This window comes from Pantherophis guttatus, chromosome 8, assembly GCF_059756535.1.
Source record: "Pantherophis guttatus breed Tessera chromosome 8, ASM5975653v1, whole genome shotgun sequence".
NCBI lineage: Eukaryota > Metazoa > Chordata > Lepidosauria > Squamata > Colubridae > Pantherophis > Pantherophis guttatus.
Window position 1 is genome coordinate 50,561,686 of NC_142070.1, and position 19,180 is coordinate 50,580,865.

Genomic DNA, 19,180 nt, shown 5'->3' on the forward strand with positions numbered 1-19,180 from the left:
GATTAAAATTTACATTTTAAAAAGGGAAAAAAGGGAAAAGATTAGGCCAGGCCAGCCTGATGGAATAAAAAGATCTTAAGAGCGTGGCGGAAGGTGCGCAGATCCGGGATCCTCCGTATCTCCGGGGGGAGCTCATTCCAGATAGTAGGTGCCCCCACAGAGAAGGCTCTCCCCCTGGGGGCTGCCAGTCAACATTGTTTGGCCGACGGTACCCGGAGGAGCCCCTCTCTATGAGAGCATACCGGCCGGTGGGAGGCTATTGGTGGCAGCAGGCGGTCCCATAGGTAACCAGGTCCTAAGCCATGGAGTGCTCCAAAGGTGGTAACCAAAACCTTGAAGTGCACCCAGAAGACCACCGGGAGCCAGTGGAGCTCGCGCAGGAGAGGTGTTACATGGGAACGCCATGTCGCTCCCATAGCCACCCGCGTGGCTGCACTCTGCGCCAGTTGGAGCCTCCGGGTGCTCCTCAAGGGGAGCCCCATGTAGAGAGCATTGCAATAGTCCAGGCGGGAAGTGACAAGGGCATGAGTGACCGTGAGTAAGGAGTCCCTATCCAGAAAGGGACACAACTGGCGAATCAGGCGAACCTGATGAAAAATCCTCCCGGACACGGCTGTCAAATGCTTCTTCTAAAGACAGCCGTGAATCCAGGAGGACGCCCAAGTTGCAGGCCCTCTCCATGGGGGCCAATGATTCGCCCCCACTAATCAGTGATGGCGCCAACTGACTATATCGGGACATCAGAAACCACAGCCACTCAGTCTTGGATGGGTTGAGCCTGAGCCTGTTTCTCCCCATCCAGATCCGCATGGCCTCCAGGCACCGGGACATCACTTCAAGGGCATCGTTGGGGTGGTCTGGGGTGGAGATGTACAGCGGAGTGTCGTTAGCGTACTGCTGGTACTTCACCCCAAAACCACGGATGATCTCGCCCAGCGGCTTTACATACATGTTGAACAAAAGGGGTGAGAGGACTGACCCTTGTGGCACCCCACATATGAGAGGCCTCAGGGTCGACCTCTGCCCCCCTGCCAACACAGACTGCAACCGGTTGGAGAGAAAGGAGGAGAACCACCACAACACAGTGCCCCCCACCCCTAACTCTTCCAACCGGTGCAGCATGATACCATGGTCGATGGTATCAAAAGCCGCTGAGAGATCTAATAGGACCAGGACAGAGGAGCAACCCGTCCCGAGCTCTCCAGAGATCATCAACCAATGCGACCAATGCCGTTTCCGTGCTGTACCCAGGCCTGAAGCCTGACTGGAACAGATCCAGATACGTTGTTTCATCCAGGTGCTGGGGGAACTGTCGCGCAACCACACTCTCAACAACCTTCGCCACAAAGTGAAGGTTGGAGACCGGATGATAATTTGCCAACACTGCCGGGTCCAGGGAAGGCTTCTTGAGGAGAGGCCTCACCACCGCCTCTTTCAAGGCGGCGGGGAAGTCACCCTCACCCAATGAAGCATTTATAATCCCCTGGAGCCAGCCTCGCGTCACCTCCCGGGAAGCCAGCACTAACCAAGAGGGACACGGGTCCAACAAACATGTAGTCGCATTCAGTCTGCCCAGAATCCTGTCCACGTCATCAGGAGTCACAGGATCAAACTCATCCCAGATAACATTCTCAAGATCTGCCTCAGTCATCCTCCCTGAAACTACCCAGTCGGAGTCCAGGTCTTCCTGAATCTGAGTGATTTTGTCATACAGATACTGTACAAAGTCCTCAGCTCTACCCTTCAAGGGGTCCTCCCACGCTCCCTGGTGGAGCAGGGAGCGGGTCATCTTAAACAGGGCGGCTGGGTGGTTATCTGAGGCCGCAAAGGAACAACCCGATCCAGAGCTCCAGCGGCTGCCCTATCCCAGGCGGCCACTAGGTCTCCAGTCAAGGTGTGTGCCAGAGCCTCAGGGAATAGCCCAAGCTCCATCAGGCGCCTGGGGCGGAAACATCTTACCGGCTCCACCTCCCTGCAGCGGGGTGCAGCGGTTCGAAGATCAAGGCGAAGGAGAGAGTGATCCAACCATGACAAGGGCTCGGTGACTATATCCCCTATCTCAAGATCACTCAACCACTGTCCAGAGACAAAAACCAGGTCCAGTGTGTTTCCCCCCCATGTCGGTAGGGCCATGAATTAACTGGGTCAGGTCCATAGCTGTCCATAGCCATGAACTCCTGAGCCACCTCAGACGTTTCACCTACGGACGGCAGGTTGAAATCCCCCATGACCATAAGTCTAGGGGTGTCAACCGCCACCGCGGCGATGACGTTGAGTAGCTCGGGCAGGGCTGCTGCCATGTTGCAGGGAGCCAGGTACATGATCAGCAAACCCATCTGTACTCCATGACCCCACTTCACAAGGAGGGACTCACAGCCGGCCGTCTGAGGAACAGTGGCCTCCCTCGGTCTAAGACCTTCTTTCCTCATTTGTTTAATTCTTTTAAATTAGGGCTGCCATTTCAGATGGCTTGAAGAAAATAACTGAACCTGGTGCTTTCCTCCTCCCAGGAAGGTAAAACTTATTACATCAATCTATTCCAGGTAGAACCTATTATAAATCTATTCCAGATGGTGGATTCCAAGGGGATCTTGAAATTTTTCTCCAGGACCTTTTGTAATAACACCTCTACAAAAATGGTAGAATATGTACCATTTCTTTACACACTTCTGTAGAGGTGTAGTGGACAGTGCATTGCAGTTATCAAGGGATAAAGTGATTAAAGCATGAGCAACTGGGTGCAGACCCTCCTGGTCTAGGAGCAACAAAAGCATAAGATGAATCTAAGCAAAGATCTCTAAGCCTCGGCAACCTTTTTCAATAGGAGTTGGGAGTCCAAGAGGAAAACATGTACATTAATCAGCACTATATAAAGTCACAAAAGAAATTTAGCAACAATTATTTGATTGACCCAGGCTCCATTTCCAAGCAGTGATCAGACTATGGTTTTGTCTAAGTGATGACTGTACGAGTTTCTTCTGCCTGTTGAAAACAAGGCTTGCACGGATTAGAAAAATACCAAGTGACACTTCAGCAGCATGACAAACACTGGAGGTGGCAAAGAACTAGAGTGCTGAATAAAGCAATCTGCGGAGTCTGGAATATATGGCAAGCAACGTCAGAAAAGCTGCTCAGTTGAATAAACTGTTCAGATAATGTATTGTCCTTGACTACCACAGTCAGTGCCTTTACATTCTATGTCAGGGTTACTGTCATGCCATTTTATAAGATAAAAGCTTTCAAATCCCACAGATTTACAGAATAAATTTCATATTAAAAATCTCATGAGGTATATGTAGAGTGCCAGTAAGGGGGGTGGGGGAATCAAGGATGCAAAATTGAAAAGACGGAAGCCTATTTCTCCTTCATTTGAATTTAAATCAATGATATATCTGGCTTAGCTGCAATAATTAGCATGGGGAAGACAAAGATGCAGATTTCAGAAATTAGATTCTCTGTCCCTCAGTTTGTGCAATCATGCAGGTCTCATCTAGAGTCTCTTATTTTTCTTTCTCTGTGCTATTAGTTTTGCTTAGGCCTTTATTATCTCATTTTTACAGTATTCCAACCATCCTATACTGTTTTTACTTCTAATATACCCATATATACCCTTCCTATTCTTTCCCTTAGTTTGTTGAAGTCAGCTTTCTTAAAGTCTAAAATGCTAGTCTGACTTTGTTCAGCCACCTGTCCCTGCATTATGCTGAATTCTAGTATGACATGATCATTATGCTCCAAAGTTCCTATAACTAACATTCCCTTAACCATTTTGTCTCTATTAGTAAGAATTAATTCAATATAATTGACTCTCTGGTTCCCCCCTCCACCTTTTGGGAGATAAAGATGTCACCAATCAACACTACACACCCTTTTCTGTTTGAGGAACTCAGCAGATTTTTCCTTTTTGTGACAGTCTGAGCTACATTTCTTCCTGTCATTGGAACACTAGACGAAGACCCTACTTCAGAAGCCTATGTGATTTCTTCCAGGGGGAGGACATAAAATCAATTGTTCAACTCCAGTGGCAGGGACACTCTTCTTGGGTTTTTTTTATTTGTTCCTGTTGGAGTGTTTGTGTGTGTGTGTGTGTGTCCCCTCTGAATGATATGTTGCCATTGGTCTTCCTCTAGCAGCCCCAACCTTTTGGGCACAGACCCTGTTCCATGGAGAGAGGCTTTTCTGTGGATGGGAGGGGGGAATGGTTTCACACACTGCCTGCATCTCATGCTGGTGCGGATGAGGCTTCGCTTGCTTGGACAGCTTGGTTTCTGGCACACTGCATCCCAATGCCAGTCCGCAGCCCAGGGGTTGGGGACCTCTGCTCTAAAGCTTCGTTTTTCCTTGTAGTTGTTTCTTCCCCACTATGTTTAATTTGAATACAGACTCCAGCCTTTCTGAGGTATTCCTCATTTTCATGGATGAGACTCAGAGTGGCTAGACATGCCTTTAGTCCTCCCACTTTATCCTCTAGCAATCTGATCAGTTTGCACTTGGTGCCGGTATAATTTGAGTCCTCCACGGGCAGGAATACAAACATAGCACACATCTTGCAGGTCATTACAGTGCTAACCTCTTTCTCCATGACTCTGTTACTGTTTACAATTTGTGCCACTGGTTGCATTTACATAGCACCAGAAGTTGCTAGGAGAACAAAGATTTGCTCATTGCGAGCTGCACGACATCCCAGTTCTCTAGCTAACAGTGAGCAACTACTTGTTTGTGTTGATTCTCAATGACCACATACATAGATTTTTTTCCAGAAATATACATACATATGTGTGTGCATGCATCCACCTACTCATCCACACACTTAAAATAAAATGTTTAAGGCCCCTGCAAAGATTTGGTTTATATGGCTGAACTTCTTTTCACTAGATTGTTCTCTTCCTGACACACTGGAATACAACTTTTCCTCTAATATATCCTGATATTGGAGAATAGAAATTGTTGAAAGTGATCCCAGCACAAGTTTAGCTGCAATCCATGCAGTGAATGGAGATATATGAAGATATGTATTATCCTCCATCCCAGAAAGAGCCATTAGGATCCTTGAAGGATGAATGAACATTTCTATTTGTATGGCAAAAAACCAGCCTTTTCATGCATCTCTCCAAGGAGAGGGGAGATTGAAGCAGCAATTGAAAGAAAGCTGTCGGCACAACAATTCATTCTGCAATATAGCCAAAGACTTCTACAAAATTCTAATAAGGGATGCACTCTGTCCATCTTTTATCTTTCCATTAATTACTATATTCATTGTTCATAAATTAATTCACAATTATGTGGTTAAATATGTAATGTTGATAAGTATAATTTAAACCTAAGTGTGCATACCTATTTTATTTCAAATTAAACATTTAAAAATTTGTAAATACTTTCTTAGCCACAAACTATATCACACAATTCAGAGAAGATGAAATCCCAATGATAACTCCTTAAAGAGGTGCTTGAGATTTGTTTTAATCTGAGTCAAAAGTGAGCAGTTTCAAATTGATTCTGTGGCCTTGTGAATTGAAGTAGGGTTTGTATAAATCAGCTTGCATGTTTTGGTACTTCAAGTATAATAGAAGTGACACAAATAGTACATACAGGACAGATAATATTGAGCTGTCATTTTTGTATAATTTGTCCAGATGGAAGAAATAAATAATTGCACACTGATAGATTTACAGTGGAAGAGGTTAAAGACCATCTTCAAATTAAAACAGACTTACTTATGTACAGATGTACTTACTTGTACATCTGTACAGCTTTACTTGAAAATGCAAGATGCTCACTCATTGGAGTGTCTACACTTTCTTGTCATATGTTATTATTGCTATATGAATATCCTTTATTTATTCAACTCAACTCGACTCAAGACAGCATGTATAATTCTCCCCCTTCATATTTTTTTTCCACAATAATGCTGTCAGACATGGGAGCTGGAGAGCCTGGGCTGAGAGAAAGTGACTAGTTCTAAGTCACCCAACTTGGATTTCATGCCTAAGGGAAGGCTGGAATTTACAATTTCCTGGTTTCTAGTCTTGCACCTTAATCACTACACCAAACTCTTGATTTCATACTACCATGACTTAACAATCATATTGGGTAAAAGTGACCAGTAATAGAGCAGCAACTATTCAAAAATCTCTGGAACTTTCTACTTTCTACTTTGTACTTTCCTTACAAAAATAGTGTAAAATACTGGCCAAAATTATTTTGGTACAACTGTAGCCCAACTCTCTGTTGATAAGTATTTCTCCTCATGGGAAAAATGGTATAACTATAGATTTGGCTTATTGTTGTCTCTAAGTCCAATCAGTGACAATGTTTCTCAAAACAAAAAACAAAAAAGTTTCAGGAAACATCCAACAAATAGTTTCACATTCACATTTGCAGAAAGATGGAAAAATATAATGGAGATCTATGGAATAGTTCTTTTCCTACTCCTAATCATTTTTAAAATATTCTTTCTGTTCGACTTAATTATTTTTAAAATATTCTTTCTGTTCGACAAAGAAAAATGTCCACAATACTTACATTTAATATTCCACTTTCAAAAGTGCTAGAAAGAAAATACAGCAATACAATATCTGGAGGGACTTTGACTATGCTGGGATAAGGCAATCAAGACAATTTTCCATGTCCTGCTGTATTATTCCCTATATACAGTATGTGCTATATTGGTACAATCACAGGTTAGTCCATACTGAAAGCTGTGCATCTTTTATATGCCCTTTTTAAAATCACAAATTCAGTTGATTTGTGATTAGAAGGTATTGGGCTAAATTTTGGGCATAAATTTATCTAGGCATGTTTGGGATAAACCATGCAAAGAAAAGCTATAGCAACAAACACACAAATAGACCTCCTGTTGACAATCTAATTGGAACTACTCTAGTTATTGACTGAAACCTAACAGCAAATTAGTAACAAAACATAGCAGCAAATAGACCAAGAAGATCAAATATTTCAAAACATCACTTGGAATTTGTTCAGATTGACCCAAGCAATTATATTTTTGTCTCAATATGAACAAAAGCAATAACAGGAAACTGCGCTATCAAGTTACTATGCACACACAAGTATATTTACCCAAAAGGAAGACAAATCTGAATTTAAGATTATGCTTAATCTTCAGAAGAGAAAATTAGACTGATACATCACCATTTCCACTGTACTATATTCTGAAGAAGAGTTGGGTGCAATTTATTTTAAATATGAATATTATGCCTTGTATTTTGTAAAGATATTTTTCTTAAAATGTCAAATGGGGCAAAAAATTAATGATGGCAGTACATTTTTGTGTATGTACAGATAAATGATAATGGAACAAATGAAATAGTTTTACCAGTCAACAATTGATTCTTAGGTAGTTCCAGAGGCCTAGTCACTGACCATGAAAGTTAAAGCTGATTTTGTGAAAGCTGTACCATGGTCATAATGGCTTTGCTGAAAATGCATAGCTGTATATCTGACTATTTTGAATAAAGATAAGATTAGGCTGAATCCTGGATTTAAGTATGTTCCTCACCTCTCCCCAGGAAGCAGGTGGTGGCTCCACTGGTGGAAAATATTTGGGGACATCCCAGGCCACTGCAGCCATGAACCACTTGAAATCCTTGCACTTGAGATGCTTGCGAAGCTCTTTCTGGGCTGAAATATCACCAGTGGAAAGATGTCTGTATTCAGGTCGCCTCTGATAAACATATTCAGCAAACTCATCCATCCAAGTTTCTGCCACACGTTTCAGGTTCTAAACAACAAAAAGCAAGAGGCTTAGTTGATTTTCTACATTGTTTGCATGCAGAAAAATCTTTCTTCCAAGTGATTGTTGTTATCTTTGATATACCCTAAAAGTTATAGAACATCATTCTCTTAACCAGATGTAGATGCATTAGCAAATAGCTTTTAAGGAAAGAGTGATAGCTTCTTAAGCAACTTCAGCAACAGCACTCCTCCTTACTGCAATTACTGAAAGGGGTTTAATTAACCAAATAACAGTAAAACCTCAATTAATGGTTTCAATAGAATGCTACTACCAATTCTATTTTCACTTGTTACTTAGTAAAAGAAAAATGTAGTTGATTTTCTGCATTGATTGCAGGCAGAAAATTGTTAAACTTTAGATTAATTATTTAGAATTCAGACTGAATCACAATACATTTATTTGAAGCTCCATTTACCTGGCATTAAAAAAAATTTTTTTTTTTTTTGCCTTTTCAGAGACTCAATTAATTAAACTCTCACTTCCATCTTTCTTTTCCTGGTTTTAGTTTTGACCAACGGGTATATTGTGCATTGTGTGGTATCTTCCAATCCTTGTGACAGTTGGGAGACGCAGAGGTCGGGAGAGGGGGGGGCTAGGAGGGCGCCGCCGCTTCGTTCAAGCGGTGGCGCCCTCCTGCCCCCTCAGCTCATCCTGCTCCCCCGACGGCGACAGAGTGCGGAGCCCTGGACTCCGACTGGTGTACTTAAATGCCAGGTCCGTGGTGAACAAGACACTCCTCGTCCGAGATCTTATAGACGAGGAGGACGCGGACCTGGCTTGTATCACTGAGACCTGGCTGGGGCCGGAGGGCGGTGTCCCTCTCGTGGATTTGTGTCCCCCAGGTTTCCGAATACTACACCAGCCACGACTCCAGGGGAGGGGCGGAGGAGTGGCGGTAGTTATTAAGGAAAGTCTCAGGCCAAGGGAGGTCACTGTTCCTCAGGTTGGCGGGTGTGAATTCCTCCTTTTGAAATGGGACCCTGGAGTTCAGTCTGGGCTGTTGATCACGTACCTCTCCCCCAGCTGCGTGGCCTCAGCCCTGCCCGCACTACTAGATGTCTTAGCCGAATTGACGGTGGAACTCCCCAACCTTTTGGTTGTGGGAGATTTCAATCTGCCATCGGCCGGTGAGTCATCTGAGTTGGTGCGGGAGTTCATGACCTCCATGACGGCCATGGACCTGACTCAGATTGTACAGGGCCCAACTCATATTGGAGGACACACACTCGACCTTATTTTTCTCTCTGGACAGTGGATAAATGATCGTGGGGAGGGGACTCTATCTATTGACCCTCTGTCATGGACCGATCATTCCCTCCTTAGACTCGACTTTTCCTCCGCCATCCCCCGTCGCAGGGGTGTGGAACCAGTAAGATGGTTCCGCCCCAGGCGCCTGATGGAACCCGAAAGTTTCCTGATGGAGCTTGGGTCATTTCCCGCCTCCTTAGCCCACGATTCATCTGAGACCCTTGTTGCGGCCTGGGAACAGGCTGCGGTGGGGGCCCTGGATCGAATCGCGCCTTTGCGGCCTCTGATCCGACGCGGATCCCGGGCGGCTCCTTGGTTTACCGCGGAGCTCAGGGAAATGAAGCGTCGGAAAAGACGCCTGGAGGGTGGTTGGAGATCCTCCCGATCCGAGTCCGACCGAACACAACTAAGAACCCATATTAGGTCTTATCTTGTGGCGATGGAAGTGGCGAAACGTAACTATTTCGCCACTCTCATTGCATCTGCAGAAAATCGCCCAGCAGCCCTGTTTAGAGTGACCCGCTCCCTCCTTAATCAGGGAGTGAGGGAGGACCCCTTACAGGGCCGTGCTGAGGACTTTGCACAGTTTCTGCAAGATAAAATCACTCAGATTCGGACTGGGTTGGACTCCGACTGGACAGAGTCTGTTGAGGTGACAGGGCCTAGTCTCGGTGGAGACATCTGGGTCGAGTTTGAGCCTGTTTCATTGGATGACGTGGACAGGATTATGGGTAGGCTGGGGTCTTCCACATGTTTACTGGACCCTTGTCCCTCCTGGCTTGTTTCGGCAGCCAGGGAGGTGACTGGAGACTGGATCCAGGCTATTGTCAACGCTTCACTAAAGGAAGGGGTCTTTCCCGCTGCGCTTAAAGAGGCGGTGGTTCGACCCCTCCTTAAGAAGCCTAACCTGGATCCAGACGTACTTAACAACTACCGTCCAGTCTCCAACCTTCGCTTTTTAGCGAAGGTTGTTGAGTCCGTGGTGGCACAGCAATTCCCTCAATTCCTGGAGGAAACTGACTACCTGGATCCTTACCAATCTGGTTTCAGGCGTGGCCACAGCACGGAAACGGCATTGGTCGCCCTAGTAAATGATCTCTGGCGGGCCAGGGATGGGGGTTGCTCCTCCATCCTGGTCCTTCTTGACCTCTCAGCGGCATTCGATACCATCGACCATGGTATCCTGCTGCAGCGGCTCAGGGGGATAGGGTTAGGAGGCACTGTTTTACAGTGGTTCTCCTCCTATCTCTCGGGCCGTCTGCAGTCTGTTTGGGCGGGGGGTCAGGGATCCTCCCAGAGGCCTCTCACTTGTGGGGTGCCTCAGGGCTCGGTTCTCTCTCCTCTGCTCTTTAATATCTATATGAAACCGCTGGGTGAGATCATCCGTGGTTTTGGGGTGAGGTATCATCAATATGCTGATGATACCCAGCTTTACATCTCCACCCCTGACCACCCTAGGGATGCCCTTTCCGTGATGTCCCACTGCCTGGAAGCGGTGCGGGTTTGGATGGGGAGGAACAGGCTCAGACTCAACCCTTCCAAGACTGAGTGGCTGTGGATGCCGGCATCCCGGGATCTGGAGGTTCCATCCTTAATGATCGGAGGTGAAACCCTTGCTCCCTCCGACAGGGTCCGCAACTTGGGTGTCCTCCTGGATTCTCGGCTGTCTTTAGATGATCATCTGACGGCCGTAACCAGGGGGGCCTTCGCACAGGTCCGTCTTGTGCGCCAGTTGCGCCCGTTCCTAGACCGGGATGCCCTCGCCACGGTCACTCACGCCCTTGTTACCTCTAGGTTGGACTACTGTAACACCCTCTACATGGGGCTGCCCTTGGGATGTGTCCGGAGGCTTCAGTTAGTCCAAAATGCAGCCGCGCGGGTAGTTACGGGGGCGTCTAGATACTCCCGTGTAACACCTCTCCTGCGTGAGCTGCACTGGCTACCGGTGGCACTCCGGATACATTTCAAGGTGCTGGTGCTCACCTATAAAGCCCTTCATGGCTTAGGCCCGGGGTACTTGCAGGACCATCTCCAGCCGTTCTCCCATCGTCCTGTGCGCTCTCACAGAGTCGGCCTCCTCAGGGTGCCGTCGGCCAAACAATGTCGGCTGACGACCCCCAGGGGGAGGGCGTTCTCTGTGGGAGCCCCGACCCTCTGGAATGGATTGCCCACTGAGCTCAGGACAGCCCCCGACCTTCTTTCCTTCCGTCGCGAGCTGAAGACGTGGCTCTTCCGCCAATTAAACTGATCCGTTTGGGGATACACTGATATAATTTTAAATCGTTTTAATTGGGTTACTGATTTTAATTTGGTATTGTATTGTGATTTGTATTGAAGTTGTCTTTTTGTAAGCCGCCTTGAGTCCCTAGGGAGAAAGGCGGCATATAAATCACAATAAATAAATAAATAAATAAAATCTATAGGGCAGTGGTGAAATGTAAAATTGTTACTACCAGTTCTGTGGGTGTGGCTTGGGTGGGTAATGTGACTGGGTAGGCGTGGCCAACTTTTTTTTTTTTACTTTTAAAAGCATTTTTTCTACAACCTTAAGAGGTTGCAGAAAAAAATGCTTTTAGAAGCCTCTGATGATTAGGCAACTCAGCTGGGATCGCCAGAGGCTTTTAAAGGCATTTTTTTTCCTACAACCTCTTCGGCTGAAGAGATTGCAGAAAAAATGCTTTTAAAAGCCTCTGATGATCCCAGCTGAGCTGTGTAATCATCAGAGGCTTTTAAAAAAACTTTTAAAAGCATTTTTTCATCCGAAGAGGTTGAAGGAAAAAATGCTTTTAAAAGTAAAAAAAAACAGCCTCTGATGATCACGCAGCTCATCTGGACATTGGGGGGGGCAGGGATTTTTGCTACCGGTTCTCCAAACCACCCGCTGCCATCGCTACTGGATAGGGCGATCCGGTCTGAACCGGGAGCATTTCACCCCTGCCATAGGGATACATTGGTGGCTTATATTATGCAAAATGAGTTCCATTAAATAAGCTGATATTTGAACATTCTTGTTCCTGCAAACTTGAGCTGCAATTAAAGTTTTGAAATAATTAAAAACATTGATGCAAAGATTGTGATGCAAAGAGGTTGCCAGATTGATGCAGTTATTAATGAAACTGATTGAATAGGATCTCCAGGGATAGGTCAAAGTAAACAAGTGGTAGAGATTAAGGGAAGAGACAGCAGATGTAAGGATTTATTTGTTTATTTGTTTATATACACATGCATGTATCTGAATCAATTGACTTCTGATGGCTGCCAGAATTAGTCCCTGAAGTTTTCTTGACAAAAGATTTTGGAATTTTACCATTGTTGCCTTCTAATGGCTAAAGATGACATTAGATTTAGATATCTCTTAAGCGAGGAACTTTTCTCTCAAGAAACAAATGCAGATACAAAAGGGAATGAGTGGTGTGTGCATGAGAAAAAGCAAGTGGAGGATTGTGATTAACTAGAATTAGTTAACTATGAAAAAGGTATCGCAACAAGGAAGAAAGAGAAAAGGAAGCGTAGGAAAAAATAAAGAGTAGAAAAGAACTTAAATAAAACAATAGAAATATTGCCTCAGGAGTAAAGCAAACAATAAAAGAATGGGAACAGAGATATTCTTGCTCAGCAGAATTCTCATAGTTCAAAGAGATGGAAGAACTGCACGAAACTGCACGGAAGACTGAGGGACTGAGAAAAGCAGCTAGCAAAATAAAGAGAGAGGAAAATGCCTTTCACTAAGACCAGAGGAAGGAAGGGGAAACAAAGCAACAACATAGGCCATTCAAATGAAGCATGTTGTTGGTGTCTGCAATGGCAGAGAAAGAAATATACAGCCAGGAGAGATGACAGGTTTTTAATAAGTACAGTGCTTTTAAAATTGCCAACTACAGTTGAGTGAAGAGCTTCAAAAGTATCTTTGAAAAAGGAAGCAGATGAGAAGTCTGTGCACAAAGGGACAGTAGTTTGATCACTGCTTTCAACAACCCAAGCTCCTGTTTTCAAAGACAAGGCATTGATTTCTGTTGAGGTTACTTTTATGTTTAAACATTCCAAGCACAGAGACACCTGCAAGTTCTGCTATATTACTTGATCATGGTGGGGTTCTGGGGAGGGATGAGCAAAGAATACCAAGAGTGTATCACAAGAGTACATACTTCCGGTAGGATTATCCAAGGCAACCCAGCTGACCAGCAAAAGCAAGCAAGCAAGCATCTTTATTGGGAGCAGTGTCAAAGGAAGATGCTGGAGGTGGACGATGACTTGAATGACAATCACAAATACATAATTTCACATTGTGAGGGAGAAAGTGATGATAAACCACTTCTGCATTTTACCATGTTCATGGTAAACCCATGTTCATAGATCAAAGAAAGTGACTGACAATATAGCATGATGGTCTGCTCAGGTCAGATGGTACTTAACATGTTACTGAGCAAAAGGTATGCATCTTTAAGAGTACTAATGAGGTTTATGACAGATTTCTGGATATCCCACGTTGGTGCTGACAAATAAAATATATATAGGGGCTTTGTTTTCCTACAGAAACAGTGGGATTCCAGTGGGAACATGAAACATAAGAATAAACATGAAAAAGTCACAGTGTAGATGAAATGAATCAACTATAAATTGATTGAAAGCATCAACAGAATTAAAGTGGACTAGAATTGAATATATTTAGTCAGAAAAGCATACTGTTTACTACTATGGGCAGCAAAAACAAAAAAATGTTTTCTTCTCCAATTATGTTTTCATAGCAAATATAGAAATAGATATAGAAATATAGTATTCAGATACAGTGAAGTCCATGTCCAAATAATATCTGGTCTTAGATTTCATGGATAACCTTTGGATATGATACTGTAGTTATTCAAGTTCATGCTCCAACAAATGATGGAGAATAGCAAAAAGCTGACAGGTTTTCTGGTCAATTTCAATCTGAAATTGACAGAATATGCATTATATAGGTTTTCGTTTACAGAATAGAATGTTAATACTGGAAATTTTGGGTAATAAATATGGTTGTGACTGAATGTCAGCTTGATTTTATTGGCCTAGGACAGTGATGGCTAACCTTTTCCAAACCAAGTGCCCAAAGTGTGCGAATGCATGCATGCCCGAACCCCAAAATGCAAAAGGATATCATCGAGGGCACAGTGGACTGGCAACTGGGCTGAGTAGTGGAAAAGTGCCTGCAGACTAAAACATATAAAGAATGGGTGCAGGAATTGGATATAGCTTATCTAGTGAAAAGACTAGGGATGATATGATAGCAGTGTTCCAATAGTTGAGTACTTCCTACCAGAAGTAGCCACAAAGAAGAAGGGGTTAACCTATTTTCCAAAGCAAAAAATGAAGAATGGTTGCAGGAATTGGATATGGCCAGCCTAGACAGAAAAAAAAAAAAAAAAACTAGGGATGACATGATAGCAGTATTCCAGTATTTGAGAGGCTGCCATAAAGAAGAAGGGTCAATTTATTTTCCAAAGCACCAGAGGGCAAGACAAGAAACAATGGATGGAAACTAACCAAGGAGAGAAGCAACCTAAAATTAAGGAGAAACTTCCTGACAGTAAGAAAAATAAACCAGTGGAACAGCTTGCGTTCAGAAGTTGTGGGTGCTTCATCACTGGAGGCTCTTAAGACTGGACAGCCACTTGTCTGAAATGGTACAGAGTTTTCTGCTTGAGCAGGGGGTTGGACTAGAACATCTCCAAGATCCCTATCAACTCTGTTATTCTGTTCTGTTACTGGTTCCCAAATTCCACAGTAAGACAAAGACCTATATGGGATGTACCATCATCACATAGCACAGCTGGCAGACACTGGAAAATTCTATTGGTGATTGGAAAGGGCTGGACTAAAATACTCATGCAAAAGAATAGGTACTAAGCACCAGATCCATAGAAGCACAGGTCTACCACACAGGACCAAAGGTGTAGACTATACATAGAACCTCAGAAACAATTTGACACACAGTGACAGGGTGTAAGATACAGGCAGGAACATCATACACTGGGCAGCATAGCCAATGAGTTGGCATTTTGTACATGAGTATCTGCACAGTGTATGGGCTAGACTAGACCCTCCCAAGTCCAGATGGGAGATTCCACAGATAGTTGTGGACAGTAAGAACACTGATATCTTGTGAGATTTTCAGACCTAGATGGACAGCAGGTAATGGCCAACCAACCAGATATTTTGGCAGTAGATAAGGAACAGAACACAGCAGTGGTGATAAATGTAGCCGTGCCAAGTGATAGCAACATAAGGAGGAAGGAATATGAGAAGCTAGAAAAGTAGCAAGATTTGAAGGATGAACTAGAGACATGATGGAAAGTAAAAGCCAAAGTGCTCCATATGGTGGTAGGCAGCACTTGGGGTTGTGACTCCTAAACTGGGGAATGGCTTCACAGATCACAGGAACAATGACAGAGTTCTCTGGCAGAAGAGTGCAGTGTTAGGAGCAGTTCAGATACTGCCCATAATCATCAAACTTCCAGGTCTCTGGTAGGAGACCCATGATTGAGGAAGACATATATGCTCCTGACATATTTTGAATTAAAAATACTATATTTATGTATATAAAGATATTTGTATATGGAAAATGGTTAGACATACAACTATGAAGGGTTAGACATTGCAATTTCATTTTAGCTTTAGTTGTACTCCAGGAACACATATACAGTACACAATTTCCCATTCTTTGTGTGTACAGCCTTACTTCCATGGCATCCTCAAAACTTCTGCACCTCTCAAAATTCCCTTCCAGCATGGGGGAGATGAGGAGAGTGAGAAGCTGAGTTGTATGGATTGTGTCTAAAATGTGCTCAGATGATTGCCAGACTTTCTGTTTCATAGTCAGCAGCTCATCCTACATAGCTGTGTTAGGCTTCTATTGCTAGTTCATATATGGGGACTCTTTCACCTAACATCTGAGATCATTACCTCATTCTGTCAAATGAAAGAACTGGCCATGGTTAAATAATTTATCTAATGTGGAATTCAACTGTAAGCTGAAGGAACCAACGCTAAAACAGAAGCTAAATGTAATAGCTGCTGGGGATTTTTCCTATCCCTGTCTTACCTCCCATTAAATAAGTTTCACTTTCATAGTTGCTGCAGCTGTTGCTTCACTAGATTTAGATTAAAGAATTTTTTTTCCAGAGGAGATTTTGAAAATAAATGAATTATCCAGCTCCACTTCCAAACTACTATTTGCAATCTTTGTTCTGTTATCTCTTCAGTAGAAAAGACAGGTATCAAAGACATGAAATAAGTTCTGAAAGAAATAAACAATGAAAAAATCTAACGTGGCTTAAATAACACTTCTGGTTAGAACAGTTCTCCTACTGTACTAGGGTTGGTGCCTGGGTTTGTTTAGAAGCAACTTCCCTGGATTTTAGTAATCTGCTCTGCTTCAAATTTCTAAATAAAGCTAGAAATCTCCAAAAAGTAAGACTGATCTGAATGGATAAAGAAGAAGAGGCAGAACAAATAAAGAACATTTCAGTTCTTTCAGTTGCTTTGTCTCAATAATATAAAAAAACATGTTCAGGAATTGCACAAGGGTACATAAAGCGGCTTAAGAAACGATCTTCTGTGAATGCTTTTTCCTAAATGACTTCTTGTTCACATTTTGTTATTATTTTACAGAAACAAGAGACATTTCTATGCTATTAGACTTAAATATTGGGGCCAGAGAAGGCTAGGGAGACAAAAGATAAAAAATATGCACACACACCCCCGCCACCTCTTCTACATAATTGTAATGCAGAACCATACAATAATTGGAACCGTACAATAATTCTACTGGGCCTTGCTTGAAGTAGTAGGCTTACAACAGCTGGACTTTTGAGACCATTCAGAAAGACAAACTAAAAGTAGGTTTGGGCATGCTTTGTGACTTTGCCCCTTTGGAGCCCGGTTTGGAGGAGGAGGAGGAATTGGAACTGGAGACATTCCTACAGGGATAGCATATCTCCCTTGTAATATTGGAGAGGCCAGGAGCTGAGGATGATGCTATTCCAGGGCCCTCAGGAATTGGGGAAGGTGGTTGATTGGATGGAGAGCTGCCTGCCCTCACAGATCCAGGGGAGGATCAGCTGCAGACAGGCAGTGGTGCTAAGAGGCAGCAGATCCCCTCTGATGAGGAACAACTGCCTCCCTCTCTCTATCCAAGGGCACAGAGAGTAGAGTGGAGACAAGCTCAAATGAGGGCTGAGAGACCCTGCCCCTCCTCAAAAGGAATACCTGGTGTCGATTGACTTAAGGAGAAAGTGGGGAGGGGAGTTAGCCTTTGTCAGGAACAATTGTTTGTTTTGGCTTACACTCCCCCAGCTTTAAATCGTTACCATTCTTACCTGTGCCTTGCCTTTGCCTTGCGGACTGCCTTTTGCCCTGTGGACTTGCTTTGCCTTGTGAACTTGGACTCTGGACCTTGTCTTGTGAGCTTCCACCTGTGGACTTTCTTTGTTGTTTACTAGCTTTTGTTTGGGGGACTGAGGGTGGGGTGAAGCCTCTACAGGCCGTTGTAGGGCTGGGTGTTGTTGGCACTTAATCAAAGCAATAAATGACTCTATCGCCATCCTCTGCCTAGGCAACCTAGATCATAACAGTTTGCCATAGGAGTGATGCTGTGCAGATGATTCTAGGAATCAAGTTGTTTCTGCCTAAAGAGGCTAGGTTAGAAAAGAGTGGGCAAAGGACAGGTTGGACACCAACAACAAAAAGAGGAAAATTGATTGCAGTGAAAGTGGAAGCAAGAACAGGCAGTGGTTTAGAAAGTTTGAAAAGTTTTTATATAAAGAAGTTCTTTTTACAGATGCGGGCAGATGGCAATTGAAACGCTGTTGGAAGAAGGGATTAATTTAACTTGGTTACAGTATAATCAACTTCAATTGAGATGGAAAGAGGACCAAAAAACTGGTATAATGATGTATGAAGAAGAATTGGTTAGATATATAAAAGAGAAAGGTCCAATGCATATTAAAAGGGTTTATAATGTTTTGCTAGAAAGGGACTCAGAAACTGAACTGGTTAAAGATTGTATGATAAAGTGGGCACAAAATTTTGCAGAACCAGTGATGTTGGAAACATGGGAAAAAATATGGGTTCAGAATGTTAAATTTACACAGTCGCAGAATTTGAGGGAAAACTTCTATAAAATGTTTTATAGGTGGCATTTAGATCCTAAGAAATTGTCATGCATGTATCCTAATGTTCAACCGAAATGTTGGAGATGTGATTGCTTAGATGCTACATATTATCATATATGGTGGACATGCAAGAAAGCAAAAGCTTTTTGGATAAAAATTTGGTGGGTTATGCAAAATGTTTTAAGGAAAAAAATTCAATTTTCTCCTCAATTGTTTTTACTGGCTATAGTTAAGGGTTTTTCAGTGGGTGAAACAAAATTGATATTGTATATGGTAACAGCAGCGAGGTTGTTGATAGGTCAATATTGGAAAAATGAAGCTATGCCCACTATTGAAGAATGGACTTTGAAGATGGCTAATTTTGCAGAGATGGCGAAGATTTCAGCATATCTAAAAGATCGGACACAAGAGACTTATGTATGGGAGTGGAAAAAGTGGATAGATTATGTGCAGAATAAATATCAAACTAGGAAATATCAGATAGCTTTTAACTGAATGCATTATACAGGGATAGAATAACTGAATTTTGTGAAGATTTGAATAATATATAGGGGGTGGAGGGGTTCAAGTTTTATAAAATGTGGGCTTGATTTGGATTATATTTTGTGGAAGTCCAGGGGGGAGGGGAGGGTTAGGGGGGGTTAGGGAGGGTTAGAGGGGGGTTAGGGAGGGTTAGGGGGGAAATTGGGGTGAAAATGTATTTGTAAAACTTTTTCAATAAAAAAAAAATAGAAAGTTTGAAAAGTCATTGTTCCCAGAAAATGAAACATAAAAAGAGAAGTGACTCAACCAAAGACCAGTACTATTAAGGGTATTATATAAAAAGGAAGGAAGGAAGGAAGGAAGGAAGGAAGGAAGGAAGGAAGGAAGGAAGGAAGGAAGGAAGGAAGGAAGGAAGAAAGGAGAAAGCTGTTTTGCCAATAAAAAAATTACATATCTCTTGTCTAAATATGTGGAATGAACAACAACTTCATCTTCTTTTGCATGTGACTTAATTTCTTCCTCATTTCCTTAGGCCACAGGCCACTAAACT

General features: G+C 43.3%; 1 protein-coding gene across 5 annotated transcripts in view; it reads right to left on the reverse strand.

The window, feature by feature from the left end:
* Positions 1-19,180, reverse strand: part of GALNTL6 (polypeptide N-acetylgalactosaminyltransferase like 6) — a 927,557-nt gene that overhangs the window by 89,475 nt on the left and 818,902 nt on the right. For all 5 annotated transcript variants that reach the window (XM_034401355.2, XM_034401356.3, XM_034401354.3 and 2 more), the window contains exon 10: positions 7,517-7,738. In XM_034401355.2, coding sequence (XP_034257246.1) covers positions 7,517-7,738 — 222 coding nt within the window. The remainder of the gene's footprint in view (positions 1-7,516; positions 7,739-19,180) is intronic.